Source organism: Sinohyriopsis cumingii, chromosome 1 (genome assembly GCF_028554795.1).
Source record: "Sinohyriopsis cumingii isolate HCF-2022 chromosome 1, ASM2855479v2, whole genome shotgun sequence".
NCBI lineage: Eukaryota > Metazoa > Mollusca > Bivalvia > Unionida > Unionidae > Sinohyriopsis > Sinohyriopsis cumingii.
In genome coordinates, this window is record NC_142961.1 from 117,577,441 (window position 1) to 117,599,461 (window position 22,021).

Sequence of the window (22,021 nt, forward strand, 5' to 3'; positions counted from 1 at the left end):
TGTGCCAATATAGATAAATTCACAATTGTTATGCAATTATTTTCATTGGTTTTTATTTAATGTTCTTCATTTCTTTTTTCATGAAATTTTTTGTTCTTGTACTTATGATAATCTCCGTAACAGAATAAGTCAATGACCACAGCAAATACCCTTCATATAGTGAGTATGCAATGTATTTTTTTTACCATTCCTGGAATATAGTTTCATCATTTATTTTACAAGAATTCAAGAGTATCAAATACAAAAATAAAACGTGCATTAATTGGTACCATTTCTTGAAACTTACCAAGGCTCGCACCATATTTTTGTGAAATTTTCGGAGATGCAAAACTGCGCTATAAACATCTACAAAACCTTCATTTTCCAACTGCTTCATGCAGTAATCTAAGGCAATGAAAACAGCAGTTTTTCCACCACCGCATCTGAAAAAAGGAAAGAATGGTTTTATGCTATATCCTGCCAAAATATTTATGTAAATCACAAGATTGGCAAGAAAATGAAATTGGCAATGAGTCTAAGATATTGATGGTATGAAAAATTACAACTGAAAATGTAAGCTCAAATTTGGTCACTATGACCTAATTTTGGTATGGCTTAGTTACTTTCATTTTAAATTAGGTCACCATGACCTATTTTTGGTATAGCTGAGTTACTTTCATTGGGATGTTTCTACATACCAATATTCAATAACTACATCTATCCATGATGCACAAGATAGTTATGATCCCAAGGGCGGTTGCATACTCAAGATCGTGCAATTCAAATTTTTTGGTTTCACTGCCTTTAATTTTAATTGAAGAATTTTGTAATTCAGTTAACTGTAATACCATTCATTTTACCTATTCATAAATCCTAATTTTTTTTTTTTTCAGACAAATAATTTGTTTTGTCTTTTTTGTCTTCACTAAAAATATTAAATTGAATTCATATTATTAAAGTGAAATTCATGTAAGTCAAAAGTCAGTGAATACTTGTATAGGTGAAATATGGTTTATCTCTATCTACCCATTTAAACTGGAACACCTGTTTTGAATGAATATTATGTACCTGTCAGGTACAGACCAGTGCTTCATTAGTGTCACAACGAAAGTGTAGAAATGATGAAAAAAATTAATAGCTTTGATGTTGTTAATAGTAACATTAATGGCGGTGTTTATAGAGGGTGACACAATTAATTTTTTGTGGAACTAATCCTCCTTGTGAACTTTCATTATTTTCTTATTTAAATGAATGTTAGAAAAGGCAAATTAGATATAAAAAAACTGTCTGGTGGTCTCAATTCTTTAAAAGCTTTAATAAACCTCCTGCTTGAAAAGATAGAGATCTGAGATCCAAGATACTGAGGGTTTAAGAAACAAGAACCTCAAAACATAAATGTCACTTGCATGTGTAAATTAGGTCTCTGTGATCTAGTATTGGGATCTGTTTAGTTACTTTCATTGAGATGTACCTAAATACCAATTTTCATTTAGTGTAGATGAAATAGGATCCAAGATATTGAGGGTATAACAATCAAACAGCAGAAAGTACAAAAGTCACTCAAATATAAAAATTAAGTCACACTTACCTAGTTTTGGTATAGTCAAGTTATTTTCATTGAGATGAATTTACATGCCAGTTTGATCTGTAGATGAAATTGAGTCAAAGATCCAAGATAATCAGTAGTTAAATGAATAAACACTGAACATTTTTACACAAGTCAATCAAGTGTGCAAATTAAGTCACAGTGACCTCATTTTTTGTACAGTTAAGTACTTTAAATAATAATAATAATAATAACAGCAATAAAATGACCTCATTTAAAGAGGGTGACACAGATGCTCAATAACAAATCTACCTTGAGGCCCTCATACAAAGGAACACATTGATATTATTATGCAAATGCGCAACAATTTTGGTAATTTTATACCATTGGCAGATTTAGATCTCAGGTGGGAAGTGTTTCCAGACTGCTGTACTCTAATTGCAACTTAATAGGAGCACTGTTTTGGGATATCTTGAACATTAACTTAGTTTTTCTCAAATGGATTTGGTTTTCAAAAGGCACTATTTATAACTTATCAGTCAAGTTTAGCCTGTTTTTCTGTTTGGTCTGATATTAGCCTGAATTCTATTTTTTGAAGACACACCTGCTCCGCTATGTTTGTATCATTTGAATGCCCATTACAGACAACAGCATCAATAACAGGTTTGAGAACGATATGGAAGATCACCAAAGCCGATGCGCTTGATTGTCATATCCATTTGTCTGTATGCTTTGGAAACATGAACGCTCATATCAGATCTACAAAGAAGGATTCAAACCCTTGAAATGAGATGCTACCACGAGATATTGGACATCTCATACATTGACCAAGTAACAAACAAAAGAGGTCCACAGCAGGATTCAACAATCCATTGGACCGTATGAAGACCTCTTGACCACTATAAAAAAATAAATATTGAAGTGGTATGGTCATGTCTCAAGATCATCTCGAATGGTAAAAACAATCTTGCAAGGCATAGTGCAGGGGTACAGAAGAAGAGGCAGACAGAAAAAGAGGAAGGAAGACAACATTAAAGAGTGGACAGACGTGGGGTTTGGAGATTCCCAAAGGGCAGTAGAGAACAGGGAAAGATGGGGAAGATTGGTTGTAAAGTCATCTGTGGTGCCCCAATGACTTCTGGGATTGTTGATCATGATGATGATACAGTATTACAGTAATCTAAATACGGTTGTATGTAACTGTTAGAAAATAGTTTCCTGGTCCTTTCTGGGAACAAATGTCTTATCCTACTGAGAAGCCATAAACTTAAATTTACTTTTTTTACTGATGTGTTTGATATGTTCAGTCCATGATAGGTTATTATCTACCAAAACACCAAGTAGTCTATCATGACCAACCATTTGCAAATTTCTATCTTTCCATCTCATAGTTCATTGCCATCAAGATTTGTCCTTTCATGCCATTCTGAGATATTACATTTGCACCAGATTATTTTGAGTAACCTATACAGAAATTTCCAACTCATGCCTTGTGTTTTGGATGTCCAATAATGTTGCATCATATGCATAGAGATCTGTAGATGAAACTGAGCCCCCCCCCAATAAATGGGGTAAGTCATTAATGAATAATATAAATAGTATTAGACCAAGAAATGAGCCTTGTGGGACACCATATGTAATTGTTCCATGTTCATAAAATGTCATTTATATTAAAATTTCATGTTCTCTCATTTAAATAGGAAGTAGGTAAACCATTTAGTTTTGCTGTCATCAGATTGGTAAATATTCAACTTGACCAAAATGGTATCTCAATTCCCCTTGTCAAATGCTTTCCTGATCTATAAATACAGATCCTGCTTTTGTACCTTGATCAAATGCTTGAAGAAATTTTTCACAGTGGAAGATGAAGGCAGTCTTACAGTGATTCTTTCTAAAGCCTGTTTGATTAGGGTATGAAGTGTAAGCCTTAATCTAATTAGCTTTGTAATATCACTTGACAGTAAAAGTAATCAGATATTCCACACTGGATTAGAACTGATACACACCAACAGCTGGTTTATGTTATACATTCACTAGGGTTTATGTTCCATGGGAAAAATACTCTCAGGGCAGTCTTTACTCCCCTTCCTAGCTGTATTAATGTCTTGTATTTAATAAATAGTGTAGAACACTTTGGCAGTTATTCTTCAATAACAAATAACATTACAGGTGTAGCAGTGAGTGTTTTGTTAAGTATGACATGAATATGTCAGACATGTCTTTCAATGAATTTCGACAAATTTGGTAATATTGAAATAGGGCAGTACTTATATTTGTCTTCCTTAAGATGGATTTGTGAATAGTCATTACTTTTGCAGTGTTCCATATTTTGGAGATAAATGAGGTTGCAATACTTATATTGATTATGACTGTTACGTTTTCTGAAACAGCTGAGGCAGATGTTTTCTGGAGTCATGATATTTTCCAAGGTAGTAAATATAATACAGAGATCACATATACTAGACAAAATAGTAAATATAATACAGAGATCACATATACTAGACATAATTCTTCTAATGATCATGCTGTATCACAAGTCACACAGGCCCTAAATCAATTTAAGCATGACATATCACAAGTCACACAGGCCCTAAATCAATTTAAGCATGATATATCACAAGTTACTCAGGCCCTAAATCAATTTAAGCATGACATATCACAGGTTATTCAGGCCCTAAATCAATTTAAGCATGATATATCACAAGTTACTCAGGCCCTAAATCAATTTAAGCATGACATATCACAAGTCACACAGGCCCTAAATCAAGTTAAACATGACATATCACAAGTTACACAGGTCCTAAATCAATTTAAGCATGACATATCACAAGTTAAACAGGCCCTAAATCAGTTTAAGCATGACATATCACAAGTCACACAGGCCCTAAATCAATTTAAGCATGATATATCACAAGTTACTCAGGCCCTAAATCAGTTTAAGCATGACATATCACAAGTCACACAGGCCCTAAATCAAGTTAAACATGACATATCACAAGTTACTCAGGCCCTAAATCAATTTAAGCATGACATATCACAAGTTACTCAGGCCCTAAAGCAGTTTAAGCATGACATATCACAAGTCAGACAGGCCCTAAATCAATTTAAACATGACATATCACAAGTTACTCAGGCCCTAAATCAATTTAAACATGACATATCACAAGTTACTCAGGCCCTAAATCAATTTAAGCATGACATATCACAAGTCAGACAGGCCCTAAATCAAGTTAAACATGACATATCACAAGTTACTCAGGCCCTAAATCAATTTAAACATGACATATCACAAGTTACTCAGGCCCTAAATCAATTTAAGCATGACATATCACAAGTCACACAGGCCCTAAATCAAGTTAAGCATGACATATCACAAGTTACTCAGGCCCTAAATCAATTTAAACATGACATATCACAAGTTACTCAGGTCCTAAATCAGTTTAAGCATGACATATCACAAATCACACAGGCCCTAAATCAGTATAAGCATGACATATCACAAGTTACTCAGGTCCTAAATCAGTTTAAGCATGGCATATCACAAGTCACACAGGCTATAAATCAAGTTAAACATGACATATACATAATCTAACAACACAAGGATCCATTTACACAATCTAACATCACAAGGATTCATTTACACAATCTAACATCACAAGGAACAATTTATACAATCCAACAAACAATACAAGGATTCATTTACACAGTCTAACAACAAGGATTCATTTACACAATCTAACAACACAAGGATTCATAGACAGTCTAACAACAAAAGGATTCATTTACACAGTCTGACAACACAAGGATTGATTTACACAGTATAACAATACAATGATTCATTTACACAATCCAACAACACAAGAATTGATTTACACAGTCTAATAACACAATGATTCATTTACACAGTCTAACAACACAATGATTCATTTACAGTCTAACAACACAATGATTCATTTACAGTCTAACAAAAAAGGATTCATTTACACAGTCTAACAAGACAAGGATTCATTTACACAATCCAACAACACAAGGATTCATTTACACAGTCTAATAACACAAGGATCCATTTATGCAATGCAACAACACCAGGATCCATTTAAATATCTATTTACATGATCAAATAACACAAGGATCCATTTACACAGTCTAACAACACAATGATTCATTTACACAGTCTAACAACACAATGATTCATTTACAATCTAACAAAAAAGGATTAATTTACACAGTCTAACAACACAAGGATTCATTTATGCAGTCTAACAACACAAGGATTCATTTACACAATCTAAGAACACAAGGATTCATTTACAGTCTAACAACACAATGATTCATTTACACAGTCTAACAACACAATGATTCATTTACAATCTAACAAAAATGGATTAATTTACACAGTCTAACAACACAAGGATTCATTTATGCAGTCTAACAACACAAGGATTCATTTACACAATCTAAGAACACAAGGATTCATTTACAGTCTAACAACACAATGATTCATTTACACAGTCTAACAATACAATGATTCATTTACACAGTCTAACAACACAATGATTCATTTACAGTCTAACAAAAAAGGATTTATTTACACAGTCTAGCAACACAATGATTCATTTACAGTCTAACAACACAATGATTCATTTACACAGTCTAACAACACAATGATTCATTTACCATCTAACAACACACTGATTCATTTACAGTCTAACAAAAAAGGATTCATTTACACAGTCTAACAAGACAAGGATTCATTTAAACAATCTAACAACACAAGGATTCATTTACACAGTCTAACAACACAAGGATCCATTTATGCAATGCAACAACACCAGGATCCATTTAAATATCTATTTACATGATCAAATAACACAAGGATCCATTTACACAGTCTAACAACACAATGATTCATTTACACAGTCTAACAACACAATGATTCATTTACAATCTAACAAAAATGGATTAATTTACACAGTCTAACAACACAAGGATTCATTTATGCAGTCTAACAACACAAGGATTCATTTACACAATCTAAGAACACAAGGATTCATTTACAGTCTAACAACACAATGATTCATTTACACAGTCTAACAATACAATGATTCATTTACACAGTCTAACAACACAATGATTCATTTACAGTCTAACAAAAAAGGATTTATTTACACAGTCTAGCAACACAATGATTCATTTACAGTCTAACAACACAATGATTCATTTACACAGTCTAACAACACAATGATTCATTTACCATCTAACAACACACTGATTCATTTACAGTCTAACAAAAAAGGATTCATTTACACAGTCTAACAAGACAAGGATTCATTTAAACAATCTAACAACACAAGAATTCATTTACACAGTCTAACAACACAAGGATCCATTTATGCAATGCAACAACACCAGGATCCATTTAAATATCAATTTACATGATCAAATAACACAAGGATCCATTTACACAGTCTAACAACACAATGATTCATTTACACAGTATAACAACACAATGATTCATTTACAGTCTAACAAAAAAGGATTAATTTACACAGTCTAACAACACAAGGATTCATTTACACAATCTAAGAACACAAAGATTTATTTACAGTCTAACAAAAAAGGATTCATTTACACAGTCTAACAAGACAAGGATTTATTTACACAATCCAACAACACAAGGATTCATTTACACAGTTTAACAACACAAGGATCCATTTACGCAATGCAACAACACCAGGATCCATTTAAATATCCATTTACATGATCGAACAACACAAGGATCCATTTACACAATCTAATTAGGGATTATTAATATAATGTGACTGCTCCAGTGGCCTATGGTGCTAGAGCATCCACCTTAGATGCTGAAGGTTGCAGGTTTGAAGCCCAGCCAAGTCATACCAGAGACTTATAAATATGGTATATACAGTTGATTTGTTTGCTGCTCAGCATTAAGAGGTTAGGACTGGTTGGCCTAGTGTCAAGATAATGTGAGTTGATGGGACATGATGCTACATGTCTGCAGCATGATGCCCCAGTGCCACAATGCAGACAACATAGTGATATGATTAAAACTGTTAAAGCAACATTAAAAATATATTTTTAGAAAGAAAAAAACTCCACATTTAATTAATATAGCTATGGTATGATGCATTTTGATACAAACTTACTACACTGAAATTTTTTCAGATATAATCTAACACCAAGATTTGATTTAATGCAATCTAAATACACTAAGATTCATGAATACCAGCAAAATTTGATCATAACTACCTTCTAAATCATGGCTACCAGTATTGCCTTAGGGGTTATAATAAAAGTGCAAGCAATTTCAAGGTTAAATGTGCTTTCTCTTCATCTGCAGTGAACTAGTATGAGGCCAGAGATTTTGGACATGCACTTCAAAGTGTGCCTTCTCTTCATTGGCCGTGAACTAGTATTGGACCCGAGATTTGGGGCATGAACTTCACAGTGTGCAATATCTTTACCTGCAGTGAACTAGCATGGGACCAGAGACTTTGGACATGAACTTCACAATTCTTCTTCTACAATCCAACAGAAAACCGGGATCTGTGAACTCGTCATTGAAGCCTACCATCTCAAAATGTTTTACCAGCTGAAATTCGGAAGTTCCTTCCTAAAAAGTAAAACAAAACACAAAAACAATGGAGGAGTTCAAAGCTTAATTAGATAAAAAAAATTGCAAAATTTTCAGGAATGCAGAGAGAATTAGCAGAAAGGTAAGTTAACTAGTTGTAATAAGGATGGCACTATTCTGTACTGAATGTGAAACATGCACTGAATATAACAAATGTGAAACAAACAAGTTAGCAAATGTAATTTCTGTACAAAAGTAAACATACCCAGAATGATTTATTTAAAAATATTTTGCAACAAAAATGTTTAATTTAGTCTCCATCTCCAGCCCAAGTGAGGGATTCGGGCAATAACAAATTAAACTTAATGCTTAGCAATCCCTTTACAGATGAAATAATTTAAAAAGTAAATCAACAAGTTTAGAAAATTAAAGTTGTGTACTGAAGATAATTATTTTCATTTGGTTCAATGTTTAATATAGTTTTATTTAAAAAAAATAAGAATAATATGGAGATGGAGGAGTGAAAGCAGATGCAGAGAAAGGACAATTTAGCACTTAAGAAAATTAAATTGAAGTCTTACATAATTTGATGTTTTTAATTCAGACTTCAAGCAAGTATGGAATATATGCATTGAGAAATATGGCATAAGAAGTTGTTATGAGTTCACAAGTGAATTTGTGTGCTTGCACTCTCCGCTTCTCATGTTTTCTGCAGAATCAAGAGCAAAATGCAGCAAGTGGGAGGACTGTAGATATATTAGTGTCATCAACAGGTGAATGCAGCAAGTGGGAGGACTGCAGATATATTAGTGTCATCAAGAGGTGAACGGATGTGAATTTGAAGTATGGTAAGTCTAAGATCGATAGTCTCCTAAACAATGAAGGCCCTCTGAAAACAACAAATCCATGATTATCATATTACTGCTACATTTAAGGAAATAGCAGTGTTGATGTAAATTCATTATCTGTCTTTAATACTGTATATATACTCACATGAAGTCGGGTCCAACATCAAACAATATAGATCCTGATCTTCCCCTGTATAATACACTGGGAGATTAGGGTCTATGTTGCTATAATGTTTAACCGAAAAGCATGCTGCATAGTATTATAGTGACATTTAATTTAGTTATTGCAGATATTATCAAAGTTATCTACATCTTAGATAACAAACTACACTTGTTTATAATTTTTTAAACTCTTCTGACAAATTAATTATTTCATGTTGTAGAGTAGTTGGCTATTATCGGTGAGTGCATCTCTATTTACTGTTAAGTTTAGTAACTGGGATTCCTGTTATTCTACCAACACTCAAGCTGTGCAGTGGGGGGTGGGGTTGTTACTATCAGGCTGTCAGCCCAATCAAACAATGAAACCAATAAATGGTGGGAATAGTTTGTTTGTGGAAATACAATAAATCGCTGATGGCAAGTTTCACTTTATAACTAACATTTAGTTTTGTAACCATTTGTTATGAAATTGTTAGCTCTTTAAGTTACCAGATAAAGTGATTGAGTTAATAGTTACACAAGCTCATTAGGAAATATAATTTACATTAAATATTACATTTTTAGAAATTCTAATACACATTAAATCTTACATAGGTGTGTGTGTGTGTGTGTGTGTGTGTGTCACTTGTGTGTGTGAGGAGAAGATATATGGCTAGAATTCTACAGGGGCTCATTACAAAGAAAATCAAGGGATGGGGGAGCAGCAGAGAGGGTGAACAGACCACTTAAGGGAGTGGTCACCCTGTGTTTGACCAAAAAAAAATAGTGACCACTCATAGAGGTCAATACCACGTCTACAATTATTGTTTGTCCCAAACAGAATTGTAGACGCACCCTCTCTGCTGCTCCCCTTCTGCTGATATTAATTAAATTATTATGTTATAATAAAATGATACATCCAGAATCTCATACTGCAAGAACAGCTTGAGAACGATTAGAAGCAATTAAAAAATTTCTTCCTGTCAGAGACTCATTCAGAAAAAATCTGCAAGCGCAGCAAGAAGCACAAGTTGAGTATGAAGAAGAAACTAAAAACTATTTAAACCCGTCAATGCAGCTACTGAGAAAGTTACAACTGTCATCAAAGGAGATCTTCTTCCGGTATCAGAAAAAATAGCAAGAAGAACTAAACAGGCAAAGAAGATTTTACGAGACCTTCCAACTGACATAGCTGCAGCTCAACCTCCACCTGTTGGTGAGGAAATACTTGAAAGTATTGGAAAACTTCGTACTGAAGTCGCCGATGTGAGAAAAAAACTTGCATCTAAATCCAAATCAGCAGGAGAAAACTTAAAATTAATTGCAAGATTTAACGAAGGAGTTGTTGAAGATATTAGAAATACTGAAAGAGAGAAATTACCTGAGATGATATTAGATAATATATCTGATAAATCTAATTTTTTAAACCCCTTTCATAAAAAAACAAGTGATGATGATTTCATTAAATGGATATATCGCGTATATTACAATAAAAAACAAGCTAAAGGTCAAGAATTTAAAAGTCTTGAAGAAGAAGTAAAAAGACTTTACAGAGAGAGACTGAAACAACCAGAACAAGAAGAGTCCTCCCAGTATCAGCTTCCTCCACCTCTGCAACAAATAGAACAACAACAATCTTCTTCACCGCAGGAAGAGATGATGTTGAAATCACCTTTTGATAAAATAAAACAGGTGACAAGAGGGGTAAAGCAAATGGTGAAAAAAAAATGGGGAAAAAAACTAAACAGGAAAAAAATTACGTTCACTGGGTGAAGAAAGAGATCCTGACGATGATCCTCCTGGGGCTGTAGGAAGTGGTTTTCTGACTGCAGTGCCAGGAGAAAATAATTTTGTTTGTCCTGATAATATCATCAATGACGTGTCACGGTTAGAAGTTCTCATAGGAGGAAAACATGCCAGAAATAATTCACCAGAAATAACCAATGAAGCAGCTGATATTTGTCGGCGACTATTTCAAGGTGGTATCATGGATATCGGCGTTTACCAAGAACTTATCGATGAACTTGTTGATGACTAGTTGTTAGATAAATGGTAAATAAAATAAGATGATAATACATAATAATCATCGTAAACCCACACAGGTCAGAGCGGTAAACTCACGATTACCAATCTATAGTGTTATTTACGGAAATGGACTTGGTGATGTTATTCAGGGATTATTTACAAGGATAGCTCCAAAAGTAGCACCTGTAGCAAAACAATTATCGATGAAGGCTATTGATATTGTTCGTGATAAAGCTCCTGGTGCAATTGTCAATGTTGCTGGTAAGGCGTTCTCGGCGATCAAGGAAAGACTAGCACGATTATTGCGACGAAAACAACAACCACCGGTGAAACTGGCAAGTACTGAGGTGATGCCCGCAGACGTAAGTAAAATAATAAATCAGGCTGCAAATCAAAAACTAGCGGCGATATCTGAAGAAGCGGAAAAAAATATAACAGCAAATTTAATAGCAGGAAGTGGTCTTCGTCGACGATGATCATCATTTGGAAAAATGATAATTATAATAAAAATGTTCAGGCGCGAATCAGACCCAGTATTTGATATGGAGGCACCTGTCCTTAAGTATGAATCTATACGTGATTATCAGTTTTATTCTTATGACGCAAGACTACCAAATCAGCGAGGGAGAATCGAATTACAGGTTCATGATACAAGTAGATATTTCTTGCCCGCTGAAGCGTTTATTGAAGTAGAAGGTAGACTTGTAAAGGGGGATGATACGGCATATGGTGCCAATTTGCGTGTTGGTTTTGTCAACAACGGAATTATGGCACTGTTTGATAGCGCCACATACATGATTGATGGAAAAAATATTGAATCAATTCAGAAGGATGTTGATGTTGCTACAACAATAATTGGTCTGGCGAGATATTCTGACGACTTTACAAGATCAGCTGGTCCAACAATGATGTTCGCTAAAGATATCACCGACAACGCTAACCATAATCAGTATATCAAGGTACTCACACCACGGGATACTGCTGTTGCTAATCAGGTAGAAGCTGCCAACCCAGACCGTGAAGGTAGACCAGCAGGCGAATTTGAAATCATAAAAGATATTGCCCCGACTTACAACTTAGGGTTTGCAGCACGCCGAGCAGCGCTGTCGGGAGATAATAGAAATTTTTCGTGTGCAATTCCATTATCTCACATCTTTGGATTTTGCAGAAATGTTAGAAAGGTAATCTTTGGAGCTAAACACACAATTGTGCTCGTAAGAAAAGGTGATGATAATGATGCAATCTGGCGAGGTGCTGGTGTTGCTGATGCTGGTAAAGTAGATATAACAAAACTTTCATTGTGGATGCCAGTAATGACACCATCTATTACTGAAGAACAAAAATTACTATCTTTTATGGATCAAGGTGGTAAATCATTGCTATCATGGTTAACAGTAACCACAGATGCTGCTCAAAGCAATATTAATGGTTTATTTACATGGCATATAGCATCACAACAGGGTGTTTCTGCACCACGACATATTTTTATTGCACTGCAAAATATTGACTGGATAAATGATCAACAACGTTCACATATGATATTTGATAACCTTGGATTTAATGAAGTTTCCTTACGGATAAATGGACATCAAGAACCAACAGAAAATATACAACTAAATTATGCACAAAATCATGTAGCGCGCGCATATCATCGTTTAATGTCATTCATGGGACGTGATCAAAATATAGATACCGGTTTGCAAATATCACAATTAGATTTTAAAGGTCTATATTCGATTTATTATTTTTCACTAGAACATCTTGATTTATCCAAACAATCTGTCGTTGATATACACTTTCGAGCTCATGTTACTGACCCACCAGGTGGTGGTGCCTTCTACAGAGCGATCGCGGTCATACTTAGCGACAAAGCCATGTTACTTGAAGGTGGTAGTGGTCGAATGAGAGTTGTTGATGCACCAGTGGAAAATATTTAATCGTGTTATTTAGAAAAATATATTTTATATAAAAATGTCGTATAGTCATGTTAATGTTACTCTGACTCCCGGTCAGGTAAAAAAGCTTCAGTCAAAAACCGCCAACAAATGCGGAACTAAAATATCACTAAAACGAGATCATATTAGTGGTGGTCCAAACAAATTATCGTTGACAAATAATCAGATTAAACATTTCAATAAAGCTCTGGAATCAAAAACTGGAGTTCAATTCCATCTCTCCCCGAGCGCCATCAAAGACATGTTTAAAACCGGTGGTATATTTCCACTTCTCGCGGCCATTCCGGCATTAATAGCTGCAGCTGCTCCAGCCGTAGCAAAAGCAGCCGCGTTAGGTGCTGTTGGAACAGCTGCTGGAATGGCACTAAAGAAAGCAACAGGGCGAGGATACAAAAAAAAGGGACGCGGCTTAAGATTGCCAGGATCTCGTTGGGGGAGAGGCCTAAGGCTTCCAGGATCACTTCGTTAGACGTTCCAGCATCAAATTTTGATTTACTTGATGCTGCTAAAAAATTAAAAATATCTGCCTTTAGAGGTGTTTTTATGCGAGATCAATTACCGAAACAACCAAACAAACTCGAAACAGGTATTATTAATCTCGATGAACGTTCTGGACCTGGTACTCATTGGGTATCATACGCGGTTGATCCACGTGGAATCGTTTATTTTGATTCATACGGGTTAGCTCCACCTGTTGAATTTATCAAGTATGTCGCACCACTTCACGCAACAACCAGAGTTTGGTATTCAACGCTACCCACACAAACAATGACAGATCCGCCAATATGCGGCCGTGAAGTAATTAATGTACTCGACGCTATATCAAAATCATCCAGGCCGCCACATAAAGTCGTGCACGATTATACAAGCAACCGATTTGTTGCGCGTAAGGCGTTTTAAACAGATCTTAGATTTTTATATAATGGTTGATATTTACGGAAGATCTTCTACTAGTAAGAAAATAAAATCCGACGTTGATCTGTCGAAGTATGCGACTAAGGATGACCTCGCTGATATTATGAACCTGGCTGGAGTTGACCCAGATGAAGTTGTTATTTTTCAAGATCGATATGGTAAACTAAAAACCAGCAATATCAAATGGAATGATATAGTCCGGCGAGTACTTGGTGCAGTTACGGATAATATTCCTGTGTTTACTGACGGTGGTAGAATAGGAGATTCAAGTATGTCACTTAAAACCATCAGAGATGAAATTGCAAAAAGTGTTGCTAATCGCGTGAGAAACACCGGTGACACAATGACAGGTGAACTTAGCATGAACGGGAACAAAATAGTAGCTGTAACAGCTCCAAAATCTGACAACGACGTCGCAAACAAACTATACGTCGACGACGTGGATGGAAAACTATCCACGCTGCGGGCCGAATATGATGTTCACGTAACCGGTTTTGTAAGACTTCGAAGAAATTTTCAAAAAACCGATGATGCCATAAATAAATTCTTTGGAACTCCTCCCGTCATTGACATGAAACTCGTTGATATCAAAACTAACCTAGATACGATCAAACAAACACAGCTAGACATCATAGCGGGAATTCCTGAGATTATCAATAAAACAAATTTGATTAAAATTCCAGCTGGAATAACTCCCGGGCATATCACAAACATCGTATGCACGGTATCATCGGGATTTGCAACATGGTCGCAGCAAAATAATACTATCAAATATACCGCAACAGTCACTGGCGTGTACAGGCTGTCTGTGTTTAGTGCTGCAAAATTTGAAATATTTACAACGTTTCCATGGCGTCATTCCACCGACAGGTTTTCCGGGGTTGTATCTGTTGTATTAAATAGCGCAAACGAAGAAATATTTATTCTGGAAGCAGCTGATAAGGAATTAACCGCAACATCTTACTGGTGGTGTTTGGAATTTGTAGCTGAAACACCTCAATTGGTTACTGCATAAAAATATATATGGACGGTGCACAATACAGATACAATCAAGCGCGTGAATGGCAGGCGGCGCTAAAAGATCAAGTCGATCAATATACAGTAAAAGTAAAAAAATATCGACGACGATTGGTTATCGTTGATGTGATTGTTTATTCAGTATCCGCTGTTGTTGCTGGAACCGGTGTCATATTATCAGCGTTGACAACGATGGCACCAGTAGCTGTAACTATTTGTATTTCAGCAGCAACAACTATTGCAGGTGTGCTTAATATCATCACAAAAAAAATATGTACTGTCACGAACGAAAAATTATCCGATTACAAAATAAAATTACATACAGCGACGGTAGCATACTCGAAATTATCCTCGTTGTTATCAGCGAGTCTCAGTGATGGAATTATATCTGATTTCGAATTTTCAATGATAACCAAAATATACGACGAAGGTATCGGTATTAAAGACACAAGTATCAATAATGACAGAATTACTCCAGCAGATCGTGACCAACACAACTCCGCCAAAGATAACGATGATCTCGGTAAGTTCAATTAATCCTGAATTTAGTGTTAATTTTCCTACTGCAATTCCAGTAAAAGAAATAGCACTAGCGCAATTACGAGTATATTACAGCTGGCCAAATATCAGATCAAAATCATTTAATGGTACACCAGCAAATAATTCGCTTGTATTTGCTAACAAGAACAAACCCGATGGAACACCTGACTGGGTTGTTGTTGGAATACCAACTGGCAGTTACGAGATTGAAGAGATCAGTGAGGAATTTCAACGTAGAATAAAATCAATAACGGGAAAAGAAACAAAAATATCAATTCATGTTCATGAACCGACCCTGTCCTCGACGATTGAAATAAACTCGCCTGATTATGCCGTTGATATTTATCAATCTTCAATCAGATCCGTGCTAGGATGGCCTGAAATTCCCAGGGTGTATGTAGGACCACCAGAACCAACGAGGGGTGATTTTACGTCAAAGACCAGTCTTCGTCATGATATTAAAATGAATTCAGAATGGTTAGATTACATAGAAGTAAAACCAGGAAGGAGGGGGGGGGAGGGGTACCTGTATATGATCCTAGAGCTCTTTTGTATAATCTTAATGAACATGTTATTGCTTTGAATATTGATTCTATATTTGCTTCAATAAACTTAGACCATGAAATACAGGTAAATAATTTACGTGATAGTTTTCAAGAGTATTTATTTGATTCAACATCTGCGTGCGATAATATTATTAGGTACATAGAAGTTTTAAATTATATAGTTAATTCTTCTGAAGTTATCTATAATAGAATTAGAGATATGGTTCTTAAGTCATCAAGCGATTATAAAAAATCCTTCGCAGCCAAGTACAAAATACCCGAAGCTGACATTGTAACGTTTAAGTTTCCTGATTATAATCCGGATAAATTAAGAAAATCTGTCAGTGATGTCATTGATGAGTTTTTTCCTAAAATACTCCATGCATGGAGAAAACTAGCACCGTATCCAACCGTTCTTAGATATGATAATGATCCACATGGCGGCGGAAGACACGTATCTCCGGGAATCGTTAATATAACACCGACGGTCGCGGTCAATCTGGTTTGTGACGTAATCGATGGCAGCTATCAAATAGATCTCGGAAGATCAAATCAGGCTCAACAAGGATACATCCTGTACACGTTCACACCACAAGTTCCCCCTGGAAGTTTAATCGTGCAAGAACCAACTAATCCTGTGTATTTGCGGTGTCACAATAATATGTTAACACGAATCAATTTTAAACTCACAGACCACCTTAATCGCTTAATTGACATACGTGAAGAAGAACTTGTGATAAATCTGTATGTAAAGTCGTAAGACTTTTATCGTAGATCTTTGATTTTAAAGATCCAGTAATGTACCAGCACGTGAGGGTTTTTATACACTTGAAAACGCGCGTTTTCACAAAACAGAACAATTTAGCCATTGATGAACACGGAAACGAGGATTTCTTATTAACACAAGAACAGTTAGATGAACTCCGTCGAGATCATTTGTAACGGAGATCAGGCGCACTCCTGCATCAAAGTCGAATAAATATATCTGATGAGGTAATTCATCTTTTTTAAAATGTTTTATTTTTTTTCTGAAAATTTGATTATTTTCACATAAATCTGAGTACCAACTCACCCATCAGAGTTATAAATAAATAATAATTCAGAAATAAAATAATAATTCAGAAATAAATAATTTGTAAAATTAAGAAATTTGTACAATTTTATGCTTTTGATGGGGTAAATGGTAGTCAAAATTAAGAAATTTGTACAATTTTATGTTTTTGATGGGGTAAATGGTACTCAAATTAAGAAATTTGTACAATTTTATGTTTTTGATGGGGTAAATGGTAGTCAAAATTAAGAAATTTGTACAATTTTGTTAAATTTCAGTAAAAAAACCAAATTAATTCAGTAAATAAATAAATTCAGTAAATAAATAAATTAATTCAGTAAATAAATAATTTGTAAAATTAAGAAATTTGTACAATTTTGTAAATTTGATGGGGTAAATGGTAGTCAAAATTAAGAAATTTGTACAATTTTGTTGTATTTTGTGAAATAATTAAGAAATTCTTCATTTTGATGGGGTAAATGGTAGTCAAAATTAAGAAATTTGTACAATTTTGTAAATTTGATGGGGTAAATGGTAGTCAAAATTAAGAAATTTGCACAATTTTGTTAAATTTCAGTAAAAAAAAACAAAATTGATTCAGTAAATAAATAAATTAATTCAGAAATAAATAATAAATAAGAATCTTCGATTCTAAGTACCAACTCACCCATCAAAATTGCAAATTGCATGAATCTAAGTACTAACTAACCCATCAAATTCAGAAATAATATTTCTGATCAAAGATCTCAGTCATCTTCATCGGAATTACTACTTTGGACGAAGTTACTCTGGATCGTTTCACGATCTAACATAATTTTTCTTAATTGTCTTATACGGGTACTAATCGTTTTCTTTTCCTCGTACTCGTGGGATAATAACGATTTAATTCTTTCTACGGCGGCAGAGAGAGGAACGAACTCCTTCACATGATCATCTTCTACGGTAGCTAGCGACTGAAACATTGCCGCCTGAATCCGTTTCATGAGCTTGTATTCAGATGATAGTGTGTGTGTCCCCTGGGTTTTACGTTCTTGTAAAATCTCAAAGTCAGAAACTATTTTTTCAGGATTAAGTTCATCAGATATATTAATTCCATCTTTTTTCAATTTTTTAATAGCAACAATTACATCATTGATATTTTCATGGTTCATTATATAATATATAAATCTTTAAAATAAAAAAAAAATATCCCTAGAACCCCTATCGAGTGTTTGGCGAGTTCGTCGGGATGTTTCAAGGACAGCACAATCCTCATTAAACTCGTAGCTTGCCACCGCAATCTACCAAGTTTAGAGGATATACACATAACATATAACTAACTAAGGACGGCACAATCCTCATTAAACTCGTAGCTTGCCACCGCAATCTACCAAGTTTAGAGGATATACACATAACATATAACTAACTAAGGACGGCACAATCCTCATTAAACTCGTAGCTTGCCACCGCAATCTACCAAGTTTAGAGGATATACACATAACATATATACAATGAAATGGTTATATACAATGAATGAAGAGCCCCTATCGAGTGTATTAGCGAGCTCAGATTATGAATGAAGAGCCCCTATCGAGTGTATTAGCAAGCTCAGATTATGCATGGACGGCACAAACATATAACTTAACTAAGGACAGTACAAACATGTACGCTCAGCAAAAATCCCACCCACAATAATTAATCCAGTGGGTGATACGAAAATATGTATCAACCACAAGTCAATATTGTGGTTGAATTTTGCTGAGCGGGGGGTTTTGCGGTTCCCCCATTATTATAAAAATCGCAATTATGCGCACACCACCGACAAATTGTCAGCCATGGGGATTCGATCCTGGACCGCGAGCGTCACAGTCCAATACCATACTGATTGAGCTATCAAACCTTGTTACGAACATATATTTCGGAAGTTAATATATAGTTAAGCTATATAGCTAAGGAACCAATATTTACACTAAAACAGCGGTTTCTGAATAATAACAGTTTCTGAATAATAACAGTTTCTGTATTTATAACAACAGTTTCTGAATAATAAGTTTCTGAATATAAAACAGCGGTTTCTGAATAACAACAGTTTCTGAATATAAAACAGCGTTTTTCCTAAGCAGACTGCGAATCAATAATAACAGTGGCATGAACACACCTGCAGATCGATTACCATGACAACGGTTTCTGTTCTGTACCTGTATTACAGCTTCCTTGCGGATCAATAACATTATCATGATTTCTCGTAATGTTGTATGATGGGAAATATTTAAAAACCATAAATAATACTTCTACGAGTAATTAATTACGATGTAATTAGTTAAACTGACTAATTACGATCATAAAAAATAAAAAATCTACGAAGAAAACTATATATTACAAAGTAATCTCCCTTTTATATAATCAAAAATTCAGTAGTGTATGGAGGACATACTGTGACATAAATTAAAAAAAATTAATTCAATGTGGTGATGATAGTTAATAATGTGGTGATGATAATTATTGATACTGAAAGGTAATTTTCTGTTTATATTTTTTCGAGAAAGCGGTTTTATATATATTTTCTGCCACTCTTTGTACTGATTGCGGGTGAATATCAAAATATTTTGCAGCAGAAGATATTGAACGCAATATTATTTCTTCACCAGTTTCTGTGTTTGTGGAAATTACCGCCCTCTTTCCGATTGTCTTACATCTTCCTGTATTACCACATGCAGAGTTCACGCTTCGAGTGACAACACGAAGGTTGTGTAGGGAGTTATTTTGAGTATCCCCGTCAATATGATCAATAACAAGACCGTCTTTGATCATCCCATTATGACATTCATACGTAAATCTATGACATAGATAATGTTTTCTCTTCCCAGCAGTAAACATTAGATAACCAACATTAGTAATATAACCAACTTGTCTCTTCAACTTGCAGTGTCTGATGATACCATTAATATTTGATTCATAGTTTGTTATGACAGGATGTGGGACAAATATATTTTGCTCCATTATAATAATATTATTTGTTTAAATCATTGTTTGTCTGAAATCTTGATATATAATCCCCCACGGATTTTATAGCGTTTTCACCGCTATTATTTTTTTTGTCATAATATCTTTTAAGTTCTCTGAACCGTTTTCCGCCGTACTTTCCACATAATTCTGTTTTTCCTCGCACTCCAATACCACACCGCAGACATGGTATTGGTCCTAGACTTCCTCGTCGTATGTTTTGTGAGTGCATCCAACAAAATTCCTTTCTGCAGCATTTGTTGCATTGATTTACTGAGCCGATCATCAACCACCTGCATTGAGACATTGTATATATATATATATATATTTATATATATATATATATATATATATATATATATATATATATATATATATATATATATATATATATATATATATATAATATTTTTTATTTTAAATATTTGTTTTAATTATATGAACGAGTTTGAGAGATTATCCCAAACTAGGCCTGTTAAATATAAATTCAACCTTGACAGATTATCTTCTGACTTGCCAGTACGAGATTTGGTTGATCCGAAAAATAAAAGTCTGATCTCGAAAATTCACGACGCCAAGAAAGAATTTTACACGGATGGTGCATCTCATACATGGTCAACGTTCAAGATCATACGCCTTGACGGAGTCAAGAAAGCTGACAAAGTCAGTGTCGACAAAGTCACGGACGCCACAATGAACGACAAGCGAGCGGCAACTATCATTAACTACATCGCTGAATACGAGGGCAATCAAAAATATTTCTTCAGAGTAAAATTTATTGTATTAACAGAAACAGGTAGTTGGATTATCCGTGACAAATATGATCCTGTCCTTGGCAATAATAAAACTGTCATATTAAGTAAAAATTCCAGACCGGGTCTACTGACGGGTATTGACAAACCGTATTATGAGCGAGCGTATCCTGTAACAGCGGTTATTTATGGAATCTATGAGATAAATAGAAAACCCAACGTTGATAAACTAGCGCCGATGAAATTTTCAAGGTTAAATTGTGTAGCCGAACGAGTAATAGAACACTTTACAAACGCGATGCGTGGAAATGGATTAACTGATTTAAGGCGTGAAAAAATAAACTCGTGGGCTGATTCAGTTAAGGATACCGGTGCTACAATAAAAGATGTTGCTGAGTTAGGAAAAATATTAAAATTTCCAATAACCGTAGCGACAATAACGGGAGAAGTACTGTACCAATCGAAATATAAATCGAAGGGAGCTCCAATAAATATTATCGATCATAACGCGCACGCATGGACTAACGCAGTAACAATATTTCCACGTGATCGAACTGTTAGATTTTACCCCACAGATAATTCTGATGGAGGCATGTTTGATTTTATCAACGAAATAAGTAAAACCGATCCTGTATCGGTATGGTTATTTAAAAGTAATGAAGAAGGTGAATTTGATCAGTTTGTCAAACCAAACGGTGAAATATATCGCACAGAATCCCTCCATGACGAGATGAAAAATCTCGCGACGTTTTTACAGTGCAAGCACGCGGAAAATACTGACAAATTACTAACTAATTGTTTTACCGTTCCATCTGTTGCGGCTCATTTCGCCAGAGAACGAAATTCATGGAAACCAACACGATTTGATTTACTCGAGGACGTACGCGCAAGTTGCGTCGAATATGGACATGGCGGATTATGGAATACCAAATACAATTACAATGATGTTATTTCGGTTGATATGGTTGCATGTTATCCAGGAAGTTTTCTGGGATACGGAGATTGTTCTGTGTACTTTGAAAGATTTGGTCACCCAACAAACGAGATGACGCGAGTGGCAATTAATGGACCATTACCTGATTTTGATCTGACTGGATTCGCCTGTATTGAATCATTCGAGTTTAACG

The 22,021-nt window shown here is 34.9% G+C and overlaps 1 protein-coding gene across 4 annotated transcripts in view; it reads right to left on the reverse strand.

The window, feature by feature from the left end:
• The window catches only part of LOC149807722 (receptor-type tyrosine-protein phosphatase epsilon-like), a 294,518-nt gene that overhangs the window by 69,042 nt on the left and 203,455 nt on the right, over positions 1–22,021 (reverse strand). For all 4 annotated transcript variants that reach the window (XM_089969775.1, XM_089969783.1, XM_089969765.1 and 1 more), the window contains 2 exons: positions 8,014–8,162; positions 287–422 (listed from right to left, as the gene is read on the reverse strand). In XM_089969775.1, the coding sequence (XP_089825901.1) occupies positions 287–422; positions 8,014–8,162 (285 nt within the window). The remainder of the gene's footprint in view (positions 1–286; positions 423–8,013; positions 8,163–22,021) is intronic.